Raw genomic sequence first — 21,266 nt, 5'->3', positions numbered from 1 at the left:
CAGGCCGTTTGGATGACTGGAAAATAGAAGGGGAAAAGGAATTAGCATATTGAATTTGCTTTCGAGTTATTTTTCGCTTTATTTCAAGTGACTTTACTTGGCTTTTTCAGCGGGAACGACTGGCGGTCAAGGGGAAGGGCTTTGCAAAGAGTGAATACTAGGCTCAAAATGTATTCCACAGTAGAAGCTCGGTAGTTTATGAGATAAAAGACAAAATTGCCGCTCTGATCAATTTAAGTGTCTTAAATATTATATTTTAATTATTTAGATTATGAATAAATTCTGTACATGACACATATCAAAATCTTATAATTTTAAAAGTTTAATTTTTTTAAAAAATAAAATTATTATTAAAAAAAATCCACTACCCACGTCTCCCTTTCCCTCTCCTCCTCCCTTCCATGCTTCATGGCATTTCCATGGCCAAACGACCTATTAAATGGTTGGTTGTCACGGTTGATTAAACAGTCGTTTATCACGATCAACCAAAGGAATTTAAGGAATTGAGTATTAGGATTTTAGGATAAGGGATTAAATTTAGGGACTTGAGAAATTTGGGTTTTGAGATTATAGTAAGATGTGACCTCTCATTGGGTGGTCGGTGAATATGGGTGGTTGGTCGCTGATAAATGGGTAATAGAATAAGAAATTTTAAGAGTTTGTGATTTTTGTTTTTTTAAATGAGTTTTTTGAAAATAAAATATTTTAAAATTTCATTTTTAAATTAAATTTCCAAAATGACATTATGACATGTGTCACTTAACAGAGAAAATTAATGTTGTTGACCGTCCATGCACCTAAAATGATAACGTTTATAACGAAGCACTATGATGAGTCAAAAAATACTTTAGGCACTTATTCGTGAACATCGATAATTTAGACACTTTTTATTTAAGCCATCTATTTTTTTAAATATTGAAAATTAGAATATATTTAAACATCTATATATCATATAAAATTTTAAAATTATTAATTAGTTAAAAATTGTCGAATTGATATATTGTTAGGTGATGCATGAATCAATTTACCTCGGTGGTTGAAGGAATCGTTATTTTTCCTAGGTCGCATGTTCGAGTATCAACGGCTGCAGTAGGGTGATTGAGTGTTCATTGTCAAATGATCGAGAGTACTTAAAACACTACTATTTTGTAACACCTTGGCTTAATAAAAATTTAATTTAATTTAAAATATAAAAACTTATTAAACACAGTGTAATCTAAATTGATATTACCAACAATAAAACACATATTAGATTAGTTGAATTATTTCTTTACCCTTTTAGCTTCAAATCCCCTTAAACACATTGTTATTTTATAAAATATTTTATGTTAACTACAATTTAAATTACATAGAAAAAAGTATCAATCACATATTAAATATTGAATTTAGTTTACGATTTAATGTTGTTCATGATTAAAGTAGATTTGGTTCAAATTTTAATGACAATAGTATAATTTGTCCATGCCTAAACATGTACACATTTTATTATTATTTTCTTTAATTATTTGTTCACATATCCAATATTTGCAACAACAAAAAAATCTATTAAAATGGTCTTTTTTCACTTTAATTAATTGCTCACAAAAACAATCATAATTACAAGAAGACACGTTAACATTTAAATATAAAAAACTCTACTTAAAATCTCGAAATACTCAAAAGTTATCTTATCATTATACTGTGACCTCACGGATAATCAATCCGAATTTTAATCCGTAAGGGAAAAAGATCAAAAAAAATCATCCAAAAGGCTTTTATTCGATTCAAACGACGAAACGATTTACCCATGTTCAGTTGTTTACAACTCAATATTCTGTACACGAACAAGATCAAACAAATTTATGCCCCACTCACCCACCAAACTATATATAAATACAAGTGATTCAAGCCAAGTTGGAAAATTAAGACATGGTCCCAGCCACGGACAAACCTTGTTAGAAAGACAGCAAAGTTAAGTTTTGAGGGTTCAATTCTTTGATTTTGAATGCCTCGCAAGCCAATCAATCACCGTATCGATGTTGGTCGAGTTCTTGCATGAAATCATATAGCAACAAACTTCTCTGTCCGTAATAGACTTCAGCCCCTGCACAACATCAAGGACAAGTTTTCAACAAATTAATGACCGTTGGTTTGGTTATGTCGGGGGCTAAAATGAAGATTTTAACGTGTAATTCTTTTACTTGCATTTGCTCTGTCAAATTTTCCTTGGACAAGGCTTCTGGTTTGTCGATCTTGTTTCCGAGTACCAGCAGGGGAATACCATTCATTGAGGATTTACTTAACATCATGTATTTTCTATCCGGCTAATATAGCTGTAGATTGCAGAAAATTGGAGTAAGAACTAGTTGACTACCAATACGAAAGATGATGTGCAGGTCATGTATTTCTATCCGGCTAATATAGCATATATCACTCTAAGACGCTTACATTGCTAATTTGCTAGTATACATCGAAAAGGTTTAAATTTGTGCGTAGGGAATTACAACAATCAGTAGACGAGAGAAAGAATTTAGATAACCATAATTTTGTTCAAGGCCATGCTAAGATATAAGCTCAGTAGTGAACCAGGATTTATCAAGATAATTTCCCACCTTTTATTGCCTTCAATTATATATTCGGATATGTTTAGCACATACATATCAACATTTTTTTTTCTAATTTCCCTTTTTACCTAACAATTCACTTGTACTTTTAGTTTAACATGGTTAACCCGAGCATAAATCACTCGGAAGGTATGAAGTGCATGTTCCCTAGTAGTTACATTGGCTTTTAGTTTTCCTAATCTATCACATACTTGAACATGCATATCATAGAAACATTAACGATGTCATGTGTTCCAAGTTCATGCTATAAAGAAAAAATAATAGTTAAAAAGTATGAAAAGCATACACGATAGCCGAAACAGCACGGCAGTATCTCTCCCACATACTCCGGAACCTTGGTTGACCCCCGAGATCCCATAACTTTATTGTGACATTTCCTTTAGTTACCTTCCTCATGTTAAACCCAACCTGCAAACAGAAAGAAAATTACAAGAAACAAAAGAACATGAAAACAAAAACTTGTTGCAAGTGAATTAACATTCCCAAGAATAATCTTTCATATCGGTTCTTTGTCATGTGACTTACCGTCGGTATCATATCTTCACTATATCCACCAGTCTTGAAATAAGATGCGGACAAAACTGTTAAGCTGTCAGGACCAAGCTAAAAGAGATAGGATGCTAACAAACAAAAAAAAGTTATAACTCTCACATAAATGCACTTACAGCAATGACATTAACAAGGGATGTTTTTCCGGCATTCTGGAGACCTATTAAAGATAACTCCATTTCTTGCTTGAAAAAGAAACTACAAGGAGAAAGAAATAAGAGTGAACATGCAGGACATTTAATTCAAATAGATTGGATTAATATGCAAAAGAAAAACAGAACACACTGAGAGCTCTTTCAAAATTATAATGCAATCCTTTGTTTTTTGCGTAATTCATGACTTGGCAGTCTCTAGTTTGGACAATCCCAACCAAAAAAGGAAAAAGAAAACTTGCAGAACACTTCCTATTCGAATTCTAGTTGTTCAGTCAGTGTAACGCGTGCAATGACGTTGGGTTTGGGCCATTAAGAGCGCGTTTTAGGTTAGTGATGGACCACTTCCATTTTATCTATTTTCATACACATCAAAAGTGGGAAGTTGATGGTTGGTTTTTATTCCTCACTCGCACAAGTGAACTCGGTTGGTTAGTCAGTTAATTATCACCACTGAAAAATTCACTGCAAAAAACCAGCTAGACCTAAATGAAGACTACTTTAGGATAAGCCTGCCACTTGTTTAATTCTCCTATTTGTCCATTGTCCAAATCAGTACATGACACTACAGAGATCAATTATATGATCACACTGTAACCAGATATCATTATCTCGAATGAACCAGCAAGACAACCGAACACTCTCGCTCAACCATTGTGGTTGCCACTAGCTGCAATTATCATTTCCCAAATGCAATGCTAAAGAAACAGAATTCCGTGGATAATCGACATAATACCTCCACAAAGACACATAAACAGAAATCCAGCATAAAAACATGCCCAAACACCTGAGCATAGATGAGAAAACATCTCTTCACAATCTTTACAGGTTGCCAAATTCAAGCACTTCAACAGTGTAGCTAGCGAACAATCTATGAAATATCTAGGCAGCAATGTTCAGACAAAATTCAATTACCCATCAACCACCTATCACAAATAAACACTTCTAATCTGGTCTTTTAATCACAACCATGCGTATCTAAGTGGATGTTCTTAGCATCAAAACACAGCCCCGTTAAAAGGGAAGAAAATCCAATTAAAAAACTTATATATAAAAAATCCACTTCACCACCGTACTGGTCCCAGACATTTATATAGTTAATCCAACTATTAACCATCAAATTAAAAACCGAGATCAGTAATAAAATAAGTAAAGAACGAATACAAGCAATCACCTTTTCATTTTTCTCGTAAGACATTGGCCTGAGTTCTATTACAACTTTAAGATTAAAAAAATAATCAATTTCTTAACATTTTCACTTTTGTTTTCTCATTAACAAAACAAGGAAGAGAACTTACCTTCGAAGCCAATTGAAAAAACTTCCCATAATCCCATTTCCGACGATAAAAAGAAAAAAAATAAAAAAACTGATTAGGGTACCGAATTTGAGCTGAAATGATCAGCGGAGGAAAATAATAAAAATTCGGGACGCCTTTTATAGGCTTAGTTACAATGATTGAATTCCCTCGATATTCAAATCAATAAATATAAAATAATCTTAAAGTGTATATATATATAAACACGAAGGATATTCAGGTTCCTAGCTGGTTTACACGCGCCAACGATTATTAAAGCCAATCGTTAGGTATTTTTGTATTCTTCACGATATTTGAGTGGGCCGTGTCTATAGAGAATGGATGACGAGTTGTGTTAGATGACAACGAAAGTATTTTTTTGGGAAGCAGTCTAAACGACAACGTTTCACTGACACACATGCTTATTCCTGATTTCTCTGCTTCAGGTTGTGGGTTAGCCATTGGTTCAAAAGTAAAATAACATTTTGTAGGTAAATTGCATTCAAGTCCTTTGATTAAATTAGGTATAACTGAATAGTTATTATTTTGTATACAGAGGATTAAAATCACATGATAAGAAAATTAAAGTACCTTGCGAAGCCCAAAACTAATAACCAAAATGTAAAAAAGCATATATTCAGGTCGAGAATCCAAAACAATGTTATTTTTGGGGTGTAAGTTTTAAAAGACACAATGATATGCATTATGTCTAGAAATTAAAGTCTAATTTAACTCGAAAATAACAAAGAATGAAATGCAAGTCGATCGTTAATATACCTAGATAGTTTGAAATTATAGGATTGCTTATATTTTAACCATCAAATTAATTTTTAAAATTAGATTACTCAACAATTCAATTGTTATAAATCAAACAACTAATCGTTAATATTTGATAGAAATAATATTGTGATAGTTAAGTATATTTGTATAATTTAGTAGTTTAATTTTGCGTAAAATACACAACTGGTCCCTCAACTATAGAGCAATGATTTTTTGAAGCTCTCAACTATTAAAAGTTACAAAATATTCACATGACTATTCTGTGTTCAAAACTCGTCATTTTCCGTTAAAAAATTAATGACCATCTAAGTTGGACGTTAACTTGTTGATTGAGATATGATAAAATCATATTTTAACGATGTCTACTGACACCGTCGTTGTTTTTAAGTACATGCTCGATAAAATAATGTAAGCAAAGATTCGATCCACAAAATATAACTCAAACAGTTATGGATCAGATTTTATCATATCTCAATTCTCAATTAGCAGTTAATGTCCAACTTAGACTGACGTCAATTTTTAACGGAAAAGTACAATTTTAGAATATATGAATAATCAAATGACTATTTTATAACTTTTAATAGTTTGAGGACTCAACAAAGCCATGCCTTATAGTTGAGAGGCCATTTTGTAACTTTCAATAGTAAGAGGATTAAAAAAAGCAACTTATTATAGTCAGAAGACCATTTGTGTTATTTACCCTTTAATTTTATATTCGATTTTTTATAAGAAATTACGAATTACGATGATCTGCCTCGCAAATCTCAGACTAAAATTCCGTTTTGCATCGTGTCCAAATTTCACTTGTTGATCCAACATTTCAGCGAATAAAAATATAAAATGTTTCTCTGAAAAATCAATTCTCTGAAAAATCAAAGGTTTCGACTCTTTGATTTTGATATCTAAATTCTAAAGGCCATTTCCCCTCCATTTAACTATTTAATGATTTTTGTGTTTTTTCGCACACGATCTTCATCTTCGTTTTATTCAGTATCGTCTTTGAAACTCATCAAATCCAAATCCCTGAAAATAAAAATTAAAAAACAGAGATGGAGCTACAAAGATTCCATCATCTTCTTCAATGGTTTACGTTGTTGTTTTTTATAGGGAATTGTCACGCGAGATTCGTGGTGGAAAAGAACAGCTTGAAGGTGACGTCGCCGGAGAAGATTAAAGGAACCTACGTCAGTGCAATTGGGAACTTTGGGGTACCTCAATATGGTGGAAGCATGGCTGGTGCTTTGGTTTATCCTAAGGAAAACAGAAAGGCTTGTAAGAGCTTTGATGAGTTCGGCATTTCATACAAATCCAAGCCTGGTTCTCTTCCTAATTTTGTTTTGGTCGATCGTGGAGGTACCCTTTTCATCATTTCGCCTTTTAATTAGAAAAGAAAAAAAATACTCTGGGATTTTTTTATTTAAGCTATATTTTGTCCGCTGTAGGGTGACTGATGAGGAACTTTTGTGTGTGTGTTTTTTGGATAATTTGATTTGTTTCAAATTGGGATTCTTGCTCTAATATTAGGTTTAACGTTTAATGTTTGATTTGTCGTGTTTGGTTGATTTAAGGTTTTTCCCTTTTTAGGCAATAATTTAATCGTTAGCCTGGGATTTGAGTTTATTACTTTTACCCATTTGGATTTAGGTGACATATATGTGTGTGTCTATAATTCATTAGTTCATTTGAAGAAGTTTTGGTTTATCAGTTTCCATAGCTTTTGAGTTTTGTAGTTTGTTTGATTTGGCTGATTGAGAATTCACATAGTTATTTATGTATTAACTTGCTTGTTTTAGCCTGATTAAGTCGTCTGGTAGGATGCCTTTTTCTCTTTTTATCCTAGTGGTTGTTTTCTGAAATTTGAGTTTTTTCCCCTATTATCCATTTCCCATTATTTCATAGGGATCACCTTTGAAGGTTTCTAAAAAAGTTGTTCCAAGATATGTTTCTCCGAATCTTCATTTTTCTTGTAATACCTTTGGTAGATCCATATCCCAGATATGAGTATGGGAGTATATGACTTTTCATAGATCCTCCAAATGCATGAAAAATTTTAGGAAAAAATTTGAACTATAGGGGTCAGACTCTTACTTGTATTTGAAATTCAAATCCGAGTCCAAGTAGTATAGATTTAGAGTGCATGATCTGAGTTAGAATGGTTCTCAAATAGATGTATGATTATAAACATGTGTTTCAAGATGCTGAAAATTGCTGTTGACCAAAGAATTTCATGACAATGGCTTATAGTTTACCTCCATATTAAGTACTTTAGTTGCATTGCTATAATGTCATTAAACTATTAAAGAAATGAGGATAATCTGAGGTGATGATGATGTACGTTCAAGAACATGTATCAGTTCACCATTCCCTTTGTTTCAATCTGCTAAGGTTGTAAAATTTGTTTCAATCTGAATTAAGTTATGGTCCTGCATTTAATCTTTCTCTAGTTCCCAACCCCCCCCCCACAAATACCGAGCTTGCATTGAGAACCTTACTTTGTTGTACTATTTTCCAGATTGCTTCTTTGCTTTAAAGGTTTGGAATGCGCAGCAGGCTGGTGCTTCTGCAATGCTCGTTGCGGATGACATTGAAGAAGCATTAATAACCATGGACACACCTGAAGAGGTTCGTTCTTCTGCGAAATACATTGAAAATATAACGATTCCATCTGCCCTTATCGAGAAAACTTTCGGTGATATTCTAAAGAAAGCAATCAATGGTGGGGATATGGTCAATGTTAATCTTGATTGGCGAGAGGCTGTTCCGCACCCTGATGACCGTGTTGAGTATGAGTTATGGACCAACAGCAATGATGAATGCGGATTTAAGTGTGATATACTGATGAGATTTGTGAAGGATTTCAAGGGTGTTGCTCAGGTACTCGAAAAAGGCGGCTATACTCAATTCACACCCCATTATATAACTTGGTACTGCCCTCAAGCTTTCACCCTAAGCCAACAGTGCAAATCTCAATGCATCAATCATGGAAGATATTGTGCACCGGATCCCGAACAAGATTTTAGCTCGGGTTATGATGGAAAAGATGTTGTTATTGAGAACTTAAGGCAGCTTTGTGTTTTCAGAGTGGGAAACGAGACCAATAGGCCTTGGGTGTGGTGGGACTATGTGACAGACTTTCAAATACGATGTCCCATGAAGGAGAAAAAATATAACAAGGAATGTGCGGACAGTGTTATCAGATCTCTTGGTAAACAATTAATTAAAAGAATCCTTTGTTTCACTTAAAATTGCCACTAATAGCACTGTCAAGAATCAAAATATTGTCGGAAACTAGTAATGACTAATTGATGACGTTCTTTTGTCATTCATCCAGGGCTTGATGGTAAAAAGATAGAAAAGTGTATGGGAGATCCTGATGCTGATGCGGATAATCCAGTTCTAAAAGAAGAACAAGATGCCCAAGTAACACTCTCATTCTCAGACATTTATGTTTTACTACTCCTTTGTTATGGATTTGTTGTCATATTTGACCTTTTGAAGCTGTTAATCGTTGAAAACCTTTCTAAACGAAACATTTTCGTAGGTGGGGAAAGGATCTAGGGGTGATGTTACGATGTTGCCTACCCTTGTTGTCAACAATCACCAGTATCGAGGTTCGTGTACACGCATGTATTCCCAGCTAACATTTTGGGAGCTTTCCTTTTCTGACATATATGCATGCAGGAAAGCTGGCCAAAAGTGCTGTTTTGAAGGCCATTTGTGCTGGCTTTGAGGAGACTACTGAACCGGCTTCTTGTTTAACTAGTGGTGAGTTTTTCATGTTATATTTTCTTACAAAGTCTTCTAGTCTGTTTCCACTTAGGTTGTCCTGTGTGGTCATGAAGTTCCGAGGAAAAAATTAATGAATTTGTGTTGTGAGATGTCCACTTCTGCCAAAGATACAGAGGGTCTATGTTTCTCGGCTCTTTATTTTTCTTGAAACCGACGTCTTAATCATTTTCAGATATGATTATGGGTATATGAGCCTCTACGGATTCTCTGAATACATGGAAAAACTTTAAAAGCATTGTACATATCTGTGTCAGACATATGCCAATATCCAACACATACCCCTTAGACTGAGCAACATAGCCTAGGTTAGGCTCTTGGAAGTGAAGTGTAGTAGTTCAAGTTATTGTCCAGTTGTTATTGAAACACGAATGAAAGCGGTTACTTCTGTTACAGATGTGGAGACGAATGAATGCTTGGAAAACAATGGTGGTTGTTGGCAAGATAAAGCAGCGAATCTCACAGCCTGCAAGGTATGAATTAAAACATTTTTGATAAAGGTTCTCTAAATGCTTATGACATCATGAACTTATATGAATATTGATTTGCTTCATAGGATACATTTCGAGGAAGAATTTGCGAATGTCCTTTGGTTAATGGTGTTCAATTCAAAGGAGATGGTTATAATCACTGTGAACGTGAGAATCGAGATTCTATTATTGATAATTTTATTTGCATAGATAAAGTTTTTACTTCAAAGTTAATGTTTAGTGTTAAGTTACCGAGTTAACGTTCGGTTGTGATTCATGCCATTGATATGGGCATATTATTGGATGCATGTATCGTATGTTTCTCTAACTCATCATTTTAACTAAGGTACCTATTATATCCAACACCCATGTCTGACACATATTTGGACATGGATATGGGAATATGACTGTCTAAGGACGCTCTAAATATTTAATTTTAAAAAAATAAGCATAACCCGTGCCTGATGCATATCCGTGTTTGATACTTACACTCAAGTCTGAGTACCATAGTGTGTAGCCTATTCCACATGTGAAAAAAGCTTGATTTGTTTTTTATGACTTGTGTTTCGTTTTGAAGCCCCATATTGACTATATTATTTGTTTGCATATTTCTTGATAAAGAGCATTGAAGCATTCTTCTTGAGAAAGGACTTTACTACCGTGTACGATATGTATCTAAAAATGTATATGGAGATATGATCATAAAAGGACTCCCTAAGTACATGGAAATTTTGGGGATGAAACTGAACATTTCCATGTTCAACACTCACAATTGAGTTCGTGTAACATGGATTTGTATTTTACTCATATTCTGTTTCTTCTTGTCATTCAGCCGGTGGGCCTGGAAGGTGCACGATTAATAACGGAGGTTGTTGGCATGAGTCACGGCATGGAATTGCATTCTCTGCGTGTTTGGTTAGTAGCTGAGTTTATTATTTACAAGCTCCTTCCGTTTTTCTTTTATTCTTCCTTGTGAAAATAAGTTTATGTTCTGATCAAGAATCTGAACAGGATAAAGGAGATGTTAAATGCAAGTGTCCTCCAGGGTTTAAAGGTGATGGTGTCAAGAGTTGCCAAGGTGAGCCTTGAATGAATATATGTGTATGTATGTATGCAGTGACGGAGATATAATCCTGGTTCCATCCTTGTATATGGCTCCGGCTGTAATTAGGATCTCAAAAATCAAAACCTGGTTTGAGTTGAATTATTTTCACCAATAGGTCATGTGGAGTGAGAACCTGTCCGCTACCGAACATCTTGAAAGCACCTACTTCATTCTTATGATGAAGAAACTAGCATGAAACTTGAATTTTTTAATGTTTCTATGTTGTACCAAATTTTCATTTTTCTTGAAGTATACATGTCCAACACTTTACCCAACACATTTACGGAGATTGGTATGGAGATATGACCTTTTAAGGACTCCAAATGCCTGCAAAAAAGTTGGAAAAAGTTGAGCATATCATATCCTACAATTTCAATCCGAGTCCGAGTTGTATGAGAATACTATATCAATTTTATATTTCTGCCTTGTCCATCATGCAGATATTGATGAATGCAATGAGAAGAAAGCCTGTCAGTGCCCTGAATGTAGCTGCAAGAATACCTGGGGAAGTTACGAATGCACTTGCAGTGGAGATCTTCTGTATATCAGGGACCATGATACCTGCATAAGTGAGTTGGCACATCTGGGGTTTGCAACTCGAACCAACTTTATTCAGAATATACAACATATCATTAGTGTTTTGATATCAAACCCTTGTTCTATCTCAGGTAAGGCCCATACCGAAGTAAGATCAGCGTGGGCTGCCATATGGGCCATTTTGATCGGTATGGCAATGGCTGGTGGCGGCGCCTATCTTGTTTACAAATATCGATTAAGGGTAAGTTGATGCATTACATTATAAAATAAGCCTACAACATGAGCTCTGAACTGCATGTTGGTTGGCAAGGGAAGTGACTGTTATAACCGAGTCCTTTTACGGGAAGGCTTGGTTTTGATCCAAGTGCATGGAAATGAGGGTGTTTGATTGGTATAGCATAGATCATAGTTGGACTTCTTTTGCCTAATTTTACTTGTTTTGTAGTCGTACATGGATTCCGAAATCAGAGCTATAATGGCACAGTACATGCCTCTGGATAGTGAAGTGGAAATTCCGAACCACTTAAGCGACATCAATCGTGCATGAAGAAGCAAACTCCCTGCATTTTTCAGAGTTAGATCATTCAGGTTCGATATTGTTCTTGTTATGCCCTTGTTCAATTACATTTTCGAGAGCATCGATGTTACCGATACTGTATCAGTCAAAAACGAATGACTGTCGAAGTAGCCATTTGTTCATTATAAACACCGTAATCATGATGAAAATAAAAGTCGAGATCAGGGGCAGATCACAAGGATCTGACTGCAGCATCTAAGAATTTTGATTCTCTTTTTCGTTTTCTTTCCAGATCCTAAATCTCCGGAAGCCGTGCTTTGCCCGGATGGATAATTATTTGATACTTTGCTATTGCGGTGAGGTTATGTTATGTGTACGTATACAATTCATATACATGTATAATCTTGCATTAAAGAAAATTGCCGTGTTTATGATGATTTGTATTTTTTTAGAAGATATAATAATAAATTAAACTAAAGATTGATGTCGTAATTACGAAGCAAAAGTTTCTTTCGACGTATTTCTATTCCTATTTCAAAGTTTGGCTATATATTAATTTCCACGAATAAGATTAAGGAGTCTATAAAAATTCGAGCAAACATATTTAATCAATTGTTCATCTTTGTTCTCTCGTATTTCTTTAAGTCATAAGTTCCTAGACCCACCAAGAGGACTCTCATTGCTTCTCTTAGAGCTTACCCTACCCCTCCCGTCTAGGTACGGCCAGAACTAAATTTAGAATTTGCTAAAAAAAAACTATAAAATAGCTTTCTTATTCAAAATTGATTTATACAAATATTAATCAATTGTATATATTTAAACTATCTGATATACTATTGATGAAAATGAATTCAACAAAAAATTTAAGATGATAAATGCTTTATTTGTTTATCTTTTAATTTTTTTAAAAGTAATTTCATGATACCCGTCCTCGTCTTAACATTGTTTATAAATTTTTTTTCAATAATTATATTCTAAATAATAACTCACGTATATAAATTTAATTAAGTTGATATTGTAATACTGTAAGTGGAAATTTATATATTAGTGATTAGAAGATAGAATCCTGTGTTGTCCGAGAAAAGAAATTGTAATTAAATCCGAAGTAGATACAAAGACGTTGAGATAAGTGTGCTCAAATCCAACCGCCGCCAAGGGAAAGAATGGGCAACAAGTCAATGACAGACAGTAGAATTTTTAATTAGTTTACTACTACTACTTGCTCCTCGTCCAGTGTCCCTCGCCTAGAGACCTTTGCGCGATTCTGTAATACAAGATACCCATAGTCGACATGCACGTCCTGCGTAACACAAATCATGTACTCCATTCAGGTGTTCATTTAGTTGTCAAGAACCCAAATCTCCGTACCAACCAAAAGATCTGTTATAATAACTGTAAAAGCTTGATAAATTCAATGACCCTTATGTAACAATTCAATAAAATTTAATGACCGTTTTGTACCTAAGGATGGGCATGAGACCCGAATTCGATGGGTTCCGATCCGATGGGTTCTGACCCGATCGAGTCGGATTTTTTAAAAAAAAATTCTGGTCTGGGCCAGGCCGAGTCGGGTCAGATTTTTTTAAGTGTGATATTCAGTCAGGTTTGGGTTTAGGGTGAAAAATACCTGATCTAACCCGAAAAAATATATAATTTTACCTTATATATTTAAGAATAATTACAATAATACCCTCTATATATAATTTTTTTTCCAATTAAGTCACTGTTTTTATTGAATAAAAATTATTTTTTTATTATTTCGGGTCGGGTCAGGTTTCTAAGTTATATATCGGGTCGGGTGAAACCTTGTTTTGGTCGGATCGGGTCTCAGGTGGAGGCTCCCTTATTCTCGGGTCGGGTGGACCAAAAACTCGACCCATGCCCATCCCTATTTGTACCATTGATCATTTTATGAATTTTAAAAGTTCAGTGATCAAAACAATCATTTTAGCATAGTTCAATGACTTCTAGTGTACTTTACCCGAGATCCAAATACCGTATCTACTTACACAATTTTCAGAGATCATTTTTTTTTATCTCACCCTCTTAATTGGTATCTCATAAGAAAAGATGCATTGCATAAGCACAAAGAGAAATGCGTATTTATAAGAGAAGGGCAAATGCATGCATGAGAAAGGTACATCTCTGCGTGCATTTGAATGTGAGTGATTAGCATGGCATTGGCGCATACAAACAGAAGATAAACAAAAGTGCAGACTTACATTATTTCCATGACAAGAAGGATTTTTCGTGGATCCATCTGCATTGACCTCTGATGCTTCAACCGACCTTCAGGGCCACCATCTGCATCTTTACGTGGAGGTGCAGTCACCGGTAGAGTAGGTAATGCACTTGACCAGAAGGGAATCAATGCTCTGAGAAACTTATGGCGTGGTGAACCTACAACAACAGATTATAAAAATGATGGTACGAAACACGAATTTGAGATCAGAGCATAAAATATATGGCACCATGAACAAAGGCTTCTTTTACCTTACCCTTTGAGAATACTTTTTATTATTTCCATCTTCATCATCGGCATAATATGAGATTTCTGGATTTTGTTTATCAACATGAACTGTACTCTTACGTGTTGTAGCCACAGGCTGGGTCACATGGTGGCATGGAGCGGAGCACCCAAGTTAAGAAGACAAAAAGCTAATGTACGAGAATTGGCACATACAAGCAGGCAAATCAAAATATGACTCGAACAAGTTAGTTCACATCCAACAATTAACAAAAATAAAACTTGCACCAACTGGACTAGAGATTTTCATGTAATTCTCAGCCGAAACAAGACCATCTATCTCTGTTATTTCGGACACCGTAAGTTTAGAAGGTCCTCCAATAGTCGAGTATCCTTCATCTTTTGACACAGCAGGTGACGAATTCCCACCATGCTCCCTTCCTCCGGTAGAGTTCATGTTCATCAGTGGATCTGAAGCAAATGCAGGTGGAGGATGATTTCCAAACAAATTCTTCTCCATGCCAGTCTGCACATTAGCAACTTAAGTTGCATAAAATTTATTTAAGCAGATATGAAAATTGATAGAACTCTAATCATACAATATATTCAAGCTAAAATGAAAAGCCCAATATAAAGCTGCAACAGAGCATGTCAAATCTCCAATCTTCCAAATCACCTTTTTCTTTGGAACACTTCTTAAGGATAATATTTAGATGTTAATTTCAGAGGTAGTCAATGCCCTTTGGCATTTAGAAACGTCAAAAGATTGAGTGGCCACTGCACACACTGGGATCTTCAACATTCTAGTGGCTAAAATTTGAGTTTTATAATCCTAAAATAGCTTTGGAATTAGATTAAGAAGCTATTTCATAGTTCAATGCTTTTAATGGACTAGGAAAGAAAAATTTTTGCTATAGATTACTATGCCTACTTTTTAAATTAATTTTCATTGGGAACAGCTGGGTCTGCTGATCAATACGTTTGACAGGAAAAAATTCCTTAACAGAATTCATGGCATCAATTTTGGAAACCTCTACCGGGGTAACAATTAAATCCCTAAACTTATATGTCAACCACACTGAAAGGCCAAAATAAAGCTTGACCAACACATGCTGAAAAGCATAGAAACTGTACTATAATTTACAAGTAGCAAGTGGGAAGGGTACGACTACAGAAGCACCGATGGGTAATATGATAATGAAGCAAAGGATGTACTTAAGAAAATGCAGAAGAAAATATTGATAAGAAAAATATCAAAAGAAAAAGGATATCTAAAGTTCACTTTACATTTAGAAGGAGCATTTTTTCTCAAACAGCAGAAATCGAGTGTGAACCGACCTGCATGATAGCCTCCTTCAGCAGTGAATGAAGGTGGGATGCTGAATCTTTAACACTCTTGGGAGGCCATATCTGGGCAAAAAACCATTGAAAAATGAGGCAAGCCGGAGAACAAATACTTACAGACGTAAGTTATAACCCAAACCATCTACATAACAGCCATAATACAAGCATATCAATCAGTGAACAAATTCAGGAATGCACATGAAAATTGTATGGTCTTGAGTTCTTATTCCTTAAGTAACGATAATCAGAAGACTTCTTGCATATGAGATAATCTCATTTACATTTTGTTCCGTTTTAAATATCAACCTCTGCTTCCATTATGCCATGGAAAATTTTCAAATATATACAGTGAAAATGATCAGAAAAATGCTAATCAGCAAAATAGTTTTAATCCACTAACTACTTATATGACTAGCTCCAAAAGCAGAAGCAAGCAGCATCAAAATAGTTTTTATCACTGTTAACCATCTGTTATCCATCAATGTTTTCAAGCATAGACACATTTAGCATCTAGATGCTTCCAACTACCTGAAAGGTTCAAGAGCTGCGTCATAATCAATTTCGCAAATTCATATTTATCAGTTGAAACAATATTAAACATAAGCATGTTGCTAGGAAACAGCTGATTTATGGTGATTAGAAAAATTACAGATATAGAACATGAAGGACAAGAATAGCCAGCGGGTGCAGTGTGAAGTGGAAAACTTTTGACGAGTGAAATTAAACAATTTGTGTGTATGACATCTAGGAAAGCAAAAATATGAAATAAGATTAAACAGCACGAGTCACACTTGCGTTCTGCACCCCCACCCCCAAAAAAAAAAAAACACTAGAGGCAGTATCCATGTAAGCATAAACACATACCTAAGCAACCCAACAGAGTAGTTTCAGAGCCATCCCCCTCCCGAAGCACAGCTTGGCATTTGAAACACTTGGAAAGCCAGTTATACTCTCCATTTATTACCCATTCGGATTAAGTACGAATCTAAAGCAAAGTGGGAAGAAAAATACATTATAAGCTACAGAACACCATTCTATACAACACTCAATATGAAATTGTTTCATAACACTGTTAAATAAACAGAGCCGAAATGGGCATATTGACATTACAACAAAAACTTTTTTCATGATATAGCATACAGTAGAGATTATCATAAAGTAAATATAATTTTATTAACAAATCTAACATATCCCAAAGACATATAGTTGCAGAAAAGTTTTACATCAACCAGAAATCAGTTAATGACCCAAAAATTACTTTTACAAGAGAAGTTCAACTCTGCACGCCACTCCTTACTTTTCCAAGTATAAATAGGATTATTATTGTTTTCACTTCCTTGTTTTCTCATAGTCACTGAAGCGCAAACATTTTTTCATTTAAACCAATCAAAGTGCTTGGAAGTTGGAAATACAGTTTTGCTTGCAAAATGAACAGAATGTTATAACTTACCACGCATATTTGGTGCTCAGGAAAACAGATGCATTCTCCACAAACAGGGACCTTGTGCACAAAACAATATAATTTTGTCAACTGAAACTCCGAAAGGAAAAATGGATATTTACATAATGAGAAATTTGCAAACCTTTGATCTCAACCAAATAACATCAGCTATAAATTTTATCCTATGCAACACAAGCTTGAAAATTCATAACATAACAAGCCACATTCCACTTGAACCCCCACCAAATATCAACAATGTTCCCCTCTTTGATTGATTCATTAAAGTAATCAAATTCACATTTTCCAATTAATAGACTCCAAAAGTTAGACAAAAAAGATCTTAAAGTCCAAAATTCTTTAGATGATAAACAAAAATATCTCAAATCTTGATCTCAACCAAACATCAGCTCTAAAACTTAACCTATGCTATACACACTGATAACCTAATACCAACAAGCTACATTCCACTTAAACCTTCTGAATATCAGGGTCAACATCTCGTCTGTTCAATTCATCCATTAAAGTAGTCAAACCCACATTTTCCAATGAGTAAACTCCAAAATGAAAGATCTGAAGAGTCCTAAATTCTTTTAGACGATAAACAAATTTTTTTATAGATCTAAAACCTCCAGCGACAGTCCACTTGAACCTCCCAACACACTTTTCTAAAAAAAAATTAGAGTATATTCATAACATAACATAACAAGCAAAAAAATCCACTTGAACCTCCCAACATCAAGGTCAGTGTCCCCCTCTGTTCGATTCATTCATTTCAAATTAGCATATCCAATTAATAAGCTCCACAATTAAAAGAACGAAGATCTGAAGAAAAAATGCTAAATTCTTTAAGACGATAAAAACATATTCTGATAGATCTAAAACCTCCAGAGATGAATTATGAATTCCATCACATATTTCTCAAGAAAAAGAAATAATAATAATAAATCACCAGCAAGAACTATAAATCTACAATGGTAATAGTAGCTATGAGTTTTATCAAGTGATCAAATATTTGATACAGATTGGTTAAAGAAAACATACCTTGCGGCATTTGCAGACCGCCATTGCATATATAAGCGATCAAGCACGGGATTGAATCACTTGATAAATTCGATTCCGTAACCGACTTTAGAAGTGGATTAAGTTGAAAATTAGCTAGGGTTTAAGGTCAAGCATAAAATCAAGACATAGAGAAGGAAAGATCTGAGTTGAAATGAATATGGAAAATTTATTTTTTATACACCGAAACTAAATATCGAAGCTTTGATTAGCTTCATGAGCCTTTGGGGAAGAATAACTTACATCGATTAACGATTTTCACATTTTCTGTTATAAATATTTTTTAGTTAAATTACAGTATTAGTCCATATATAACTTATTGACTAAAAATGTATACTCTAATATGATATTTTTTTAATTATACGGTAATTAATTATGATAATTAAATTTAAGTAAAATATACTCGATCAGCGCTTGTAACATGATTTAACTGAATTAAATGCGTCCTCGACCAACACTCCTTGACCTATTGAAAAGATCTCCAATGAGCCAAATGAAGAAATGAAGGCAAGAATAGCATGGAAAAGAAAGAAAAACTCATCGTTCAACCTGATTCGCTGCCAGCATCGTCAAAAGATTTCTACATTGTTGAAGCAAAACCTTTTCATTAGCGCTCACATTCACAAGTTCATCCATTGAGCAACTCATTTCCTCCACCTGCACGGGAAAAGTGATACATAGTCACAATTTCCGTTGTTCTCTGATCTTCTTTCGTCCCCGTTTTTAGGTTCGGAGATTTCGTTATTACCGTTTAACATGTTACTCGAACTCAAGTGTCGTATTAAAGGGCAACAAGACTAATGATCTTTTTGTGATAGTGAAGTTTACCTTTGATGATAATGAGCTTATTGGGGATGCCATTGCCTGCATAACATCAACTGCTGAACCTATAGCATCCTCAAGACTTTGGATATTGATCTGTTACGAGAGAAGCCGGAGCAACATTCCGTCAGCTGAATTGTTACTAGATTGTATATCGAAAAGCACAGCAAACCAGAAGCTTGGAACTTACTGATGCTTTCCCGACGATTGGAAGAAGAAGAGTGCATGCCTTTAATGCTTCGGTTGCTCCTAGCAATGAACCGGACATGTCGTTGTCGAGGACAGCCCACGCTTCTAAATATACCATCTACATTCATCGATTATAGCAGAGTTTAATCGAAAATCAACCGAATTCCATATTTTCATACAAGCATGCAGTAAGAAGTAGAAGCAGGGAAACAAGAGGAACCGTGGAAGCGTCGAATTAGAACCAATGTCCCGCAGCTGTGCTACTAGGACACAGACGCGAGTGTTGGATATGCTTATGTGCGACACGAATTATATGCACTATTGACTCAATACTTCCTAAACATGAAGTTTTTGAATCTTACTTGTCCCTTAAGTATGGAAAACAGTTTCAGTCTTTGCCTTAGCAACATCAACTTGATTCGGTTGAAGGTGGCCGAATTCCACAGCTCCGATGTTCTAACCAATGTTTTCCACAGATTTTTCTGGTACAAAAGAGGGAACGTTAGAGAAAGGATCACTGTTTATAAAAGAAAAAGCTGCCACTTGCATCTAGGTGCTGTAGGGATATGACTTTCCGAAAACTCAACATACCGTGTCGGACATATATTCGTATTCCGATGCTAAAGACCGAGTCTGAGTACCATAAGCTTGCATTATAGGTAATCCTTACCATAAACTAGTATGAGTTCAGCTTGTTTTAAAAACTATCACAGTGAAGTAAATTGAAGCATTGGCCTACAAGTTAAGAACAATAACCATACCTCTGCTCCCCGTTTCTGCACCATGAAACCAGCATCTGCCTTTGCATTTACAAATCTCCATTGCAAGTAATGATTATAAAGAAGCCTCAACATATGCATCGTCATTCCGAGTCTCCCCTATCTTTTTTCTTTGAACATCGACGGAAAGGCCAACATTCGAAGTGGAATTAATGGAAATAACGACCCGAGCAGGCCTTATGCCACCCCTAATAGGTGAAGACATTCTACCATTACTAGAAATCCTTTTTGATTGACTGAACTTAGTCGAATCTGGATCTGATGACCACCTTAACGTGCTATCGGTTTTATGCCTAACTTTCGCCGGTGCCATGATATTATGAGATCCAGCCCTCCCTTTTGAATTCTTTTCGAAACCACTTGATGATACCCGATAAGGCTCATTGACACAATCAGTATCAGAGGTTTTCTTGGGAGACACGGGAACCCTCCTCCTACTCTCATTAAGCATCATTGCTCGTTGAAATGACTTAGTCAGCATTTCACTATATTCAAACATCTTCTTTCCACCATCACAATCCGAACTTCTCGACAACATATTCAAACCAGAATTCGCTTTCCGGGTTCTCTCCTGCCAGAGCTGCCGATCCACTGGCTTCGAATTCTCCCCATGATCACTCGCTTGAGTCTTGGTTTTAAGTGAAAAGGACTCCCGTTGAAACGAAACCAATAAACTTTTCGTTGAAGTAACTGAAATCTTCGTAGCAACCTTTGGTTCCGAAGCATTGACATTGTTTCCTTTGGACACTCGCCGTCGGTCCACAGATTGACACCGTTTAGGAAGCGAATGAGGCGCCGTAGAAGGCGGTGTGGTATTAGTTGAACGAGAGATAAGAGGTGAAGGAAATCTTGAAGTCGTAGTTTTGGCGGCCATTGTTGTTGCTTGTGAAGAAGAAACGGAACCACGGGGAGACAAAATTACCTAGAGCAAACAGCTTGTATGCCTCTGATTTCTCTTGCAACAAACAGTGGAGCCATTGTCTTTAAGAAAATGTCTTTTCGTTGTTCGGTTCTCTTCTTCATGGCTAGCTGTTTGTTGTCGTGTTTCTTAAGGAATTAATACAGCCACCATTATCTGAAAAAAATTTACCATCTTTTTCCTACATTGCTAATTTGCTATGGGAGAAACTTTTGTATTTGCAGTATAGCATATAGGTTTCTCGATATGAGTCCATTACCAGTAAATTAAAATTAACGCAAATGATTATTTTAGGGTAAACTAAACTGGTGGTTCCTGAATGTCTAGATAACTTTCTCTTTAGTCATTAGACATTTAAAACTTGCATTGAAGTCACTGAACTCCAATATCGCTTTCATTATAATCACTCCCGTCGACGGCAACTGCTATGGCATAAAATGACATCATGTATC

General features: G+C 35.3%; 3 protein-coding genes and 1 pseudogene across 3 annotated transcripts; 1 reads left to right on the top strand and 3 right to left on the bottom strand.

Moving 5' to 3' along the window:
* Window positions 1-1,731: 1,731 nt before the first annotated feature.
* Window positions 1,732-4,688, bottom strand: LOC120186512 (ADP-ribosylation factor-like protein 8a). Its single transcript, XM_039190415.1, has 5 exons — window positions 4,603-4,688; window positions 3,269-3,350; window positions 3,129-3,161; window positions 2,890-3,011; window positions 1,732-2,312 (listed from the first exon to the last, which is right to left on the bottom strand). The coding sequence occupies exons 1-5, from the start codon at window positions 4,629-4,631 to the stop codon at window positions 2,285-2,287; spliced, it is 294 nt and encodes a 97-aa protein (XP_039046346.1). The 5' UTR covers window positions 4,632-4,688; the 3' UTR covers window positions 1,732-2,284.
* A 1,672-nt stretch (window positions 4,689-6,360) lies between these two features.
* On the top strand, window positions 6,361-11,828 carry LOC120186510 (vacuolar-sorting receptor 3-like). Its single transcript, XM_039190413.1, has 12 exons — window positions 6,361-6,732; window positions 7,892-8,584; window positions 8,711-8,799; window positions 8,921-8,990; window positions 9,061-9,144; window positions 9,562-9,638; window positions 9,722-9,803; window positions 10,468-10,550; window positions 10,647-10,713; window positions 11,181-11,309; window positions 11,409-11,518; window positions 11,723-11,828. The coding sequence occupies exons 1-12, from the start codon at window positions 6,429-6,431 to the stop codon at window positions 11,822-11,824; spliced, it is 1,890 nt and encodes a 629-aa protein (XP_039046344.1). The 5' UTR covers window positions 6,361-6,428; the 3' UTR covers window positions 11,825-11,828.
* A 1,082-nt stretch (window positions 11,829-12,910) lies between these two features.
* On the bottom strand, window positions 12,911-16,562 carry LOC120186458 (zinc finger protein-like 1 homolog). The gene is made up of 7 exons (XM_039190372.1): window positions 16,484-16,562; window positions 16,255-16,349; window positions 15,600-15,671; window positions 14,548-14,787; window positions 14,288-14,400; window positions 14,017-14,194; window positions 12,911-13,094 (listed from the first exon to the last, which is right to left on the bottom strand). The coding sequence occupies exons 1-6, from the start codon at window positions 16,560-16,562 to the stop codon at window positions 14,179-14,181; spliced, it is 615 nt and encodes a 204-aa protein (XP_039046303.1). The 3' UTR covers window positions 12,911-13,094; window positions 14,017-14,178.
* Window positions 16,563-17,514: 952 nt separating this feature from the next.
* LOC120186457 lies at window positions 17,515-20,769 on the bottom strand (annotated as a pseudogene).
* Between the last annotated feature and the right edge of the window lie 497 nt (window positions 20,770-21,266).

Source organism: Hibiscus syriacus, unplaced genomic scaffold, assembly GCF_006381635.1.
Source record: "Hibiscus syriacus cultivar Baekdansim isolate YM2019G1 unplaced genomic scaffold, ASM638163v2 tig00113548_pilon, whole genome shotgun sequence".
NCBI classification, from domain to species: Eukaryota; Viridiplantae; Streptophyta; class Magnoliopsida; order Malvales; family Malvaceae; genus Hibiscus; species Hibiscus syriacus.
The sequence above is the reverse complement of the archived record's forward strand: the minus strand, read 5'-3'. Positions and strand labels throughout refer to the sequence as shown.